We start from the raw sequence: 9,760 nt of genomic DNA, 5'->3' as shown, positions 1-9,760 counted from the left end.
AAATTGGGGAAAATGAACTGAAGGGGAGGAAGACTGACCCCCAAACAGAGAGAATTTAAGGGAACGGGAGTGGCTAACGATTCATGCGAAAGGCTTAGCATTCCTTGTTAAATTCAAGCAGGCAGTCGTGTTGCCCCTAAAAAGTGTCACTGGACTCTTCTACCCCAGCGCTCTTTTCCCCTCGCTGGAATTCGGAAAGGACGTTGGGTTCCGTTTGTAAATCATCCGAATCTTCCATGCGCGGAGCAAAAATAGTGGATGTACGCAAACTAAATTCAAGCGGGGCAAGCAGGCTATTTCGTTGCGTTATTTCCAAGGCGTCTGTGAGGCTCCCCTGGGCGCTAAACCCTCGCTTTTCGCGGGGCCCCGGGACTCACTTCTCCACATTGCCAGCATCCAACACCTAATTTTTCTTGTTCGAGAACGGGTCCAGAGAGCTCTTTCAGCAACAGCACAGTTTCCAGAGACAAAGCCGGACCGAAGCGCCTGAAGATGCCTGCGCAGCTCCCGTGCCAGTCAGGGACGCCGCTCCCGCAGAGCAGAGACTCTCTCCAGACCTAGGGCATCACTCTGTGACGCAGTTCCAATGACTGACAGCCCGCCGTCCACACCTTACAGGCGTCACGTTCGCGACTCCCCTAACTCGCGCCGCCCTCACGCGCCACGAACAACGGTTGCCCAGCACCTGCTTTAGCAGCCGTTACGAGTCGCGTTGGATTTGTAGCTGGGGAGCCCAATCAGAAAGCGCACAGATGGCTGTGGGCGTGTCCCCGATGTCCGGCCAATCAGCGCCAGGCGCGGCTGGCTTAAACGTCTGTGCGGCGGCCGGGAGGGCGTTTCGTGTTTACTTTGCCGAGAGCGTCCGTTGAGGGCTGGGGATGCCGAGCCGCCCTGAGGACTACGAGGTGCTGGTCACCATCGGCGCTGGCTCATACGGCAGATGCCAGAAAGTGCGTCGGAAGGCGGACGGCAAGGTCAGTGAGGGCGGGAGGCTGCTCGGGGCCCCCCGGGTCGTCAGCGCCGCTGCTGGGGCGTTCCGGGTCGCATGCGCGAGGACTCGAAATCGATTCCCGAGCGGCTGCCTAGGGGCCGTCACTCAAGTCGGACGCCGTATGGTGCATGCGCACTCCAGTTCCTGCACATGCTTGCAAAGTAGGCTTTCAGAGCTCCAGAGAGCGGCAGAGCCTGGTGAGCCTGTAGTAGCAAAACCCAAGCGGATGTTTACCGGTGCCATAGAGGCCTAAATATATATCTATTTTATCGTAAGCTTTCATGTGTCGGCACTCCCTTCCCCGTGCTCCCTGAGTTATGCAAGCAGAGTGCATCACCGTCAGTGTTTTGGATGGACGTTTTATGCCTTTGGTGTAGTGAGCCCTGACTCATGAGAACTCATAGTTGTTTAAGTGACACGTGTGAGTCCGGCCCTGACCCGTGGACAACGACATGGAATTCAGTTCAGAGCCTCACTTCATTGCGGTCCACTTGGCAAAAAGCCCATTGTCCCCCACAGCTGGCCTGGAGGTTTTCTTGCATGCCCCCTCTTCCCAGCAGCCCAATCTGCTGCTTGTTTGAATGGAGAAGAGTTTAAATACAGAGTGAATGAATCTCGTTTCTGTCTTACCATCTCTTGTTTTAGTAGCACACTGATTGCTAAAGAGTATGTTATCCTTGTGGGGTGAAAAAAACTCAATTGAGATGCTGCTTCAAAAACTACTCTTGTTCGCCCACACACACATGCACCAGTTACTACTCTTGGTCCTATAGCTACACAGTGTGGAGGCTACTTAGCAATTGTCTGATAGGGAATAACTTGCCTCCCTCAGCATCAAGTACTTAGTGGTGTTCTGTTTCTCAACTTGGAGGTTCCACTTAGTTACTGTTGCTAATGGATACTGATAGATCGTTCCTTCGTGACTTTGTCTAATCTCTTTAAAAACATCTAAGACCACTGTAGCTTAGTCATAGGATTCACTGTACGATGCAATTGGCAGCATAATTAAGCCAATTAGTTTCAAAGTTCTTGTATAGTTACACAAAAGTTCTTCATATGTGTACAAACTTGAGATGGCTTGTTCTATTTTTTGCAGGTGTTAGTCTGGAAAGAACTTGACTATGGATCTATGACAGAATCAGAGAAGCAAATGCTAGTTTCTGAAGTGAATTTACTCCGTGAGCTCAAACATCCAAACATTGTCTGCTATTATGATCGCATAATCGACAGAACAAGCACAACTCTTTATATAGTGATGGAATACTGTGAAGGGGGAGACTTAGCTACTCTGATAGCAAAGTGCAGCAAAGAAAGGTGTGTAAAACTCGTAATTATTTTGATTTTGTTTGAAAAACTGCCTAAACTAAATTTCTTCTTAGTGTTCTTAGTAACTAATTTATTACAAATTATTTACTTTTTTGTCTACCTTTCTCATTGAAACTTAAAAGCATTTAGAGTTAAAAAGACAATGTCATGCATACTATGAACAATGCAGTAAAATTTGATTGCACAATATAAAGAATGTTGAAATAGAAACCATATATTACAGTGTAATACATTGCATAAACAGGATCCAACATACTTCAACATTTAGCTTAATTATGTCTAGTTAAGCAGCACCTCTGTTCTGGTATTGTATATTCCATTTAGTATGCCTAATTCAGTAGGAATCCCTTTGTTTTGATATTGTATACCCTATTTATTAAAATATATGTAGACCTCACAAATTACTTAATCCTGTTAAGTTCAAACACCAAGCTTTGGGGAGATTTTATAGTTAGTATCTAGAAATACTAGAAGGTTGTTAAATTTCTCTTATGTTTTCAGCTAGAAAAATGCTTGATAGCATGTCCTGCTAGAGTATTTGACTACTGTAGCAGCACAATTCTTGTTGCTCTTGCCAGGCCTGGTATCAAGAGGTGAGGGTAAATCTGCCTCACTGAAAAAATGCTTTGAGTATAGTGCCTTACTTTGTAGGAATGAATAACCATTTTCTTAATAGGGGAATGTTAAAAAGGTGTGCCTTGATACCAGTGTGATGTTTGGACACCAATGGGACCAAATCGGCCTCACAAGCTCTGCTCTGTGTCCCTACCTTCAGGGGCAAGGTGGGTGGTTACTAGAGGGTATTTTTTTCAACAGTGGTAACTTGCTTATAGAATGCTCTTCCCCTTGAGACTTGCTTGGTACCTACATTATTCTCTTTTAGGTCCCTGGTCTAAACAGATCTGTTCACAAAGACATTTAATTAAGGTGTTGATTTAAAAAAAATAGTTTGGAAAATATTATTTACGGTCAGTCTTTATTGCCTGATGTCTGTCTTCATGGGTTTTTACTACTGGATTTTAATATATTTAATGTTTTGCTTATTTTGAAAGCTGCTTTGGGTAGGTTTTGGGAGGGACAACATACACTCTTCTAAATAACATCTTTATAAGCTTGGTATACCCAATAATGGAAGGCTGGGCCTGCTTCTTTGTTTTGTGTCACTAGATCAGTGGTTCTCAACCTTCCTAATGCTGCGATCCTTTAATACAGTTCCTCATGTTGTGGTGACCCCAACCATAAAATTATGCAAGTGTTCTTTCACAGAAATTAAACTGAAACTGACCAATAGCATGACTATCCATTGTTCATGATTGTATATAAATTGTTTTTTTTCCGGGGGTTCTCAGTTCAGTTCTGCCTCTTGTCCCACCATGCGCGGGCACCTACAGGAGGAGCAGCAACAGTGGTGTGCCCCCCCCCCGGCCAAGCTGCTTGCCCTGCCATGACCCCTGTGAGATGGTCCTTTGACCCCCAAAGAGGTCCCGACCTCCAGGTTAAGAACTACTGCATTACAATAATAGGAATTTGGAAAGTGGCTTATGGAGCTTCTATGGCATGCAAATCAGTTCTACAGGATAGGCTTTGGTTTAAAGTTTTGAAAATAAACTGTCCCTTTCCCTTTTCAAAGACATTATTTAGATGAAAAGTTTGTTCTTCGCGTTCTCACACAATTGGCCTTGGCCTTGAAGGAGTGTCACAGGCGGAGTGATGGTGGTCGTACTGTTCTTCATCGGGACCTAAAGCCAGCCAATATCTTCCTTGATCACAAGAAAAATGTGAAACTTGGAGACTTTGGACTTGCCAGAATATTGCACCATGACACCAGCTTTGCAAAAACGTTTGTTGGGACACCCTACTACATGTCTCCAGTAAGTATCTGTCTCAGTTGCATTTTATTCCACCCTTTTCAGTAGGTGTAGATGGTGGCTTCTATGTTAACTTTTCAACAATCCTGTGGGGTAGCTTAGGCTGAGACTTGTCCAAAGTCATCCAATGAGCTTCATGGCTGAAGGCGTCATGCACCTGGCTCTTCTCCAGGAATTATTCCACACAGGTTAACATTGCTCAATAAAATCAGAGTCCAGTAGCACCTTTAAGACCAGCAAAGTTTTATTCAGGGCATGAGCTCTCGCGTGCATAAAATCTGACCAATAGTCAGCTTGTCAGATAAGCTGAGCCTATTTTGGTATCTGGCAAAGGGAAAATTTTGACTTGTGAAAGGTAATATCCTGAAAAACTTACCGAGCTCTAAAGCGCTACTGGAATGAAAATCTAGCAAATCATAACCTATGGCTTGCAAAACAGTACTGAGAGGTAGCTGCAATGCTTACATCTACAATGGTAACGTATCCTTTAGTACAACTAATGGCAAAAGAAGAGCTCAGGAAATAGCAGTACTTCTGTAATATGTAGAGAGGCAAACAAGCTACATTGAGAAACGTATGGGTTTTGAATGCTTGAGCTGACAGTTACTTGTGAAGAACTTGTATAAAATCAGAATACTATTTTATACTACTAATTACTGTGGTAGGGGTTTTGTTTAACTTGTGTATTAGCATGCATTTATTAAGATTCTAAATCTAAGGCTTGTATTTTATTTTTAGGAACAAATAAATCGCATGTCCTACAATGAGAAATCTGACATCTGGTCTCTAGGATGCCTGCTTTATGAGTTGTGTGCCTTGTCGTAAGTACAGTTCTGTAGGCAACTACTTGAAAATAACTACCGTATTTGCCGGCGTATAAGACGGCTTTTTTCCTCTAAAAAACATGCCTCCAAATGGGGGGGCCGTCTTATACGCCGGGTGCACTTCAGTCTGGGCGAGTGGCGGCGGCGAGCAACGGCGGCGGTAGCTCCCCCCCCCACTGGGCGAGCGGTGGCAAGCAGCGGCGGCGGTAGCTCCCTCCCCACTGGGCGAGCGGCGGCGGCAAGCAGCAGCGGCGGTAGCTCCCCCCCACTGGGCGAGCGGCGGCGGCAAGCAGCGGCGGCAGTAGCTCCCCCCCCACTGGGCGAGCGGCGGCGGGCGGCGGCTCCCCCCCACTGGGCTCGCGGCTTTGAGAAGAAATGTTGGGGGGTCGTCTTATACGCCCAGTCGCCTTATACGCCGACAAATACGGTATATGCTGATTTTCTAATATAGTCATGCTCTTGAAATCATAGTTGAGTATCACATTGTTCCAGAACTGGGCAGTGTCTCTTTCAAGTGGTTCCTTGATGTGAAATTCATGAGACTTTCACTTTGTCTAGACCTCCATTTATAGCTTTCAACCAAAAAGAGTTGGCAGCAAAGATAAGGGAAGGAAAGTTCAGACGAATTCCATACCGTTATTCAGATCAGCTGAATGATCTCCTTACAAAGATGCTGAACTTAAAGGTAAGAGTGGCTTCTCAGAAGTAGGAAGAATAGAATGAAGAAGATGCACATAATATTTATTCTCATATAGGGCTCCCAAGCTTCCCTCTTCACTTTAGTTGGTATACAGTTTTTTACTTATAGGTGTTTGTGTCCCCATATCTATTTGTGCATGATTTAAGAAGGTTTGAGGACCTTCCGGAGTAATGTTGATGCCACACAAGTGGCTGCAGTTGCAACAGAAACACAAGGTAATTCTAGGGCATACTCAAAATCCAGTAGCACCTTTGAGACCAACAAAGATTTATTTAAGACTTTATAAGACTTTGTTAGTCTTAAAGGTGCTACTGGACTGATATTATTGTGCTACTTCAGACCAACATGGCTACCCATTTGAATCTAGGGCATACTGTACAAGCTCGGTGGATGTATGAGATTTCTTAGATCCCAGAATTTGAATGATTCTGCTCTTTAAAATATGAAAACTGAGCACTGCTTATCATGAGCTTTTCCTGCTTCAAGGACTATTGTCGGCCTTCAATTGAAGAAATTCTGCAGAGCCCAGTGATAGCAGACTTGGTGTCAGAGGAGCAAGGGAAGAACTTGGAGAGGCGAGGGAGAAGATCGGGTGAGCAAGAAAAGGTAGAAAGATTGCATCATTCAGGGACTCCATTGAATGAGCTGAAACTGAAGGAGCAACAGCTGCAGGAGAAGGAGAGAGCAATAAAAGAGAGAGAACACAGACTGGAACGTAAGAAAACTAATCTTGAAACAACATGCAAAGTTGGATAGAGGCGGGTCAGCTCTTCTTGCGTTATTAGATCTGTCAGCAGCATTTGATGTTGTCGATCATTAGGTGTCACCATTTTGCCAGGATTCAGGGGACAGTACTCCAATGGCTGAACTTCTTCAGAACCGTACACAGAGGGTTGCTATGGGGGAGGAGTGGTCATATTCTTAACATCTTTGTGGAGTCCCACAAGGTGTGATTACTCTCCCTCACATTATTCAACATCTTTATGTGCCTTCTAGCCCAACTAGTGTTTTGGTTGGGGTGTCATCAGTATGTTGATGATGCCCAGCTCTATCTCTTGATGGACTGCTTCCCTGACTCCTCCCCCACCCTGAAAATTTGCCAGTTGTTTAGAAGCAGTGATTGTCTGGCTCAGGCAAAGTCATCTGAAACTCACCCCCTCCAAGTAAGAGGTCCTGTGGTTTGGTAGGAAGTGGGTGAACTCTGAAGTGTGATTACCCATCCTGGATGGAGAGCAATTGAAGACCTAGCACTCAACCAGGAATTTGGGTGTGATCCTGGATGCCTCCTTATCAATGAAGGCTCAGGTCATGAGAGTAGCCCAATTTGCATTCTTCCACCTATGCCAGACACAGCTATTAGCATCCTATCTGTCCCAGGAAAACTTGGCCACAGCGATCCAGGTGATGGTCATCTCCAGACTGGATTTCTGTAACTCGCTTTACATGGGTCTTCACTTGTCTTTGAAACTATAGCTGGTGTAAAATGCAGCTGCTCGGGTTCTCACTGGAATACCCTGGAGAGCCCACATCCAGCTGGTGCTGAAGCAGCTGCATTGGTTACCTGTTGAATACCAGATCAAGTTCGAGGTTCTGGTTTTGACCTTCAAGGCCATTTGCATTCTGGGCCTGATGTTTTTGAGGGACTGTCTTACTCCCTATGCCCCCTGCAGGACATTATGCTCTGCAGGTATGAATAGGTTGGAAGTGCACCTGGCCTGGGCCAGGGCCCTTTTGGTCTTGGTCCCTGCCTGGTGGAATTGAGCCCCTAGAAGAGCTGAGAGACCTGATGGAGCTGACTCAGTTCCACAGGGCCTGCAAAATGGAGCTCTTCTGCTGGGCTTTTGTTTGAGGCCAGGCAGAAGAAGATCTGCCCCTCCTCCAGTGCTCCAATTCTAACATAGTTCCCTGGATATATAGCAGCTGGTTGAAGGCTTAGAGGAGGGTAGGAGGCTGTGAGGGGGGGAGGGTTTTTATTGGTGGTTTTATGGTTGTTTGAATATATTTTATTGAATATTGTAAGCTGCCATGAGCTTAATGGGCTATGAGCGGCAGCCTATAAATTAAACTACAGATGTCTTAGGAAAAGCAGCACATCTCTTGGTAATCTACCTTGTGTGTCAGATTAATAAATAGGAGGACAGAGAATGAAATTCATCCATTTTACTTTGGAATTTCACTGTACCGATACCTAAATACCAAGTTAAATCAATTCCTATTCAGTCATTGTGGCTAAACACAGACACAACATGCTTTTTGTTTATGTAGTCCATTGCACAATAGGGCTGGGTCAAAGTCAATGGGTGAGCACTGTCTCTTAGCATTAAAGGACTTTACAAAACATATGAGATGTGCATCTTCCACGGGAAAGGGTTGAACTATGCCCCTGACATAAGTTGGCTATCTACTCTGACCAGTAGCTATAGTACCTTTTGATCAAGGAAAATGATTGCTAGATGATAACATCAATCTAAAGTTCCTTGTCTCCACTTTCCAGAGAGAGAGCAGGAGCTTTGTGTTCGGGAGAGACTAGCAGAAGACAAACTTTCTAGGTATGCTTTTAAAAAATCAAGTGTCCTATTGTCACAGAAACTTTGCTGTTACTGATTTACTCTTTTCTAAACAGGGCTGAGAACTTGATGAAGAATTATAACTTGTTGAAAGACCATCGACTTTGGCTACCAACAAATAGCCCAGGTAGGGGAAGATATTGGAGGCTACTGCAGGACTACTGAACCGGAAATGTGGAATCTTCCAGCCTTCCCACAAATATCCATTGGTTATGGATATCTGTATAGCCTTGCTGATTGTATGATCTTCCATTCCCTTTATTCCAGACTTGAAGCAATCCAGCATGGGATTCTGATAGTTATACGGGGAGGAGGAAAATGCCCACTAATGTCTGGGTTAAGACTGGTGGTATGTTTGGGTTATGGTCTTTTATCAGTAGGGAGTGCTGGTCACTTTGTGCTGAAAAAGCCTCTATCTGCACAGCAGACTGAGCCAAGTCCTGGAAGGGGGCGGGGGGGGGGGGGGGCTCTTACATGCTGCATTCTATGACTACGATCTTGACATTCATCTGGCCTTGACCAAAATCACATCTCAATGATACTTGAGCAGACAAAGTGAATAGGCAAACATAAGCAAAGTCTGAATCATTTCTACACAAGCTGTAGCAGGGAACCTCATGTCATGTGTAGATAGCCTGTTAATCAACTGTCCTGTTTATAATAGTGCTTATTTTTAAATTTTGGTATAGTCTGTAATTTAACCTTTAAAGATGCTACTTAATAAAAAATATATTTTACTTAAACATTTAGTTCAAATGGCTGCATAAACCAAGCTTCTATTGTCCAAAGTCTACAATAATGTCAGACTACAGTCTTTTGAAGGTTCTTGAGAATAGGAGTTCTATCAAACATAACGAAGTTGAAATATTTAATGAAAAAAAACATAGTCCCATTAATCTGCTTTGATTGTAGCTAGTTTTCTGTTCTATAACATGCTTTTAAAGTACTGCAGCTTGGCTGTTTACCCATGGTATAAGCTGGGATCCAAAGAGTGAAGTGGGTTTTTAGCTATTTGAAATGAGATCTTTGCAGCATAGGTTCCCAAGCTGTCATTTAAGGGCAGTTTGCCATACACTATGAGGGGGTTGGTGCTCAATAAACAGGACCTCTAAGCTTCCTTAGTTATGCCAGATTAATAGTATGTGGGTTCTTTTGCTAGCCATGCAAAAGCTTCTGCTAATTTTTACAATGCTATTGCATAAGGAAAGAGTTTGCTAAACTGATTCTCCTGGTTAGTGCAGCTCTCTATAGGGCATAATTACATGGAGCAGGCATTCTATTCACTAATGGAAATACCATAGTGCTCTACTTCCCACAAATCATCTTGGTAAAGTCCGTGTGTGTGTAAATGGAACTGACTGGGCTACTGAATCTCAGTGGTGTGAGACCCCTGCTGCTTCATCAAGTAAATCCACATCAGTAGTGATGGAAAGTCAGAGTAGATACATTCACTCTTCTGTTCTAAAAGACCAGGCATTGCCCGG

General features: G+C 44.4%; 1 protein-coding gene across 1 annotated transcript in view; it reads left to right on the top strand.

Annotated features, from left to right (window-relative positions):
• Nucleotides 1-786: 786 nt before the first annotated feature.
• Nucleotides 787-9,760, top strand: part of NEK2 (NIMA related kinase 2) — a 28,190-nt gene continuing 19,216 nt past the window's right edge. The window contains exons 1-8 of the mRNA XM_077338599.1: nt 787-974; nt 2,088-2,305; nt 3,948-4,188; nt 4,924-5,006; nt 5,568-5,694; nt 6,196-6,424; nt 8,204-8,258; nt 8,333-8,403. Coding sequence (XP_077194714.1) covers nt 879-974; nt 2,088-2,305; nt 3,948-4,188; nt 4,924-5,006; nt 5,568-5,694; nt 6,196-6,424; nt 8,204-8,258; nt 8,333-8,403 — 1,120 coding nt within the window. The 5' untranslated portion in view covers nt 787-878. The remainder of the gene's footprint in view (nt 975-2,087; nt 2,306-3,947; nt 4,189-4,923; nt 5,007-5,567; nt 5,695-6,195; nt 6,425-8,203; nt 8,259-8,332; nt 8,404-9,760) is intronic.

This window comes from Paroedura picta, chromosome 1, assembly GCF_049243985.1.
Source record: "Paroedura picta isolate Pp20150507F chromosome 1, Ppicta_v3.0, whole genome shotgun sequence".
Classification (NCBI taxonomy): domain Eukaryota; kingdom Metazoa; phylum Chordata; class Lepidosauria; order Squamata; family Gekkonidae; genus Paroedura; species Paroedura picta.
Note: the sequence above shows the minus strand (reverse complement) of the source record. Positions and strands in the feature narration are given on the sequence as shown.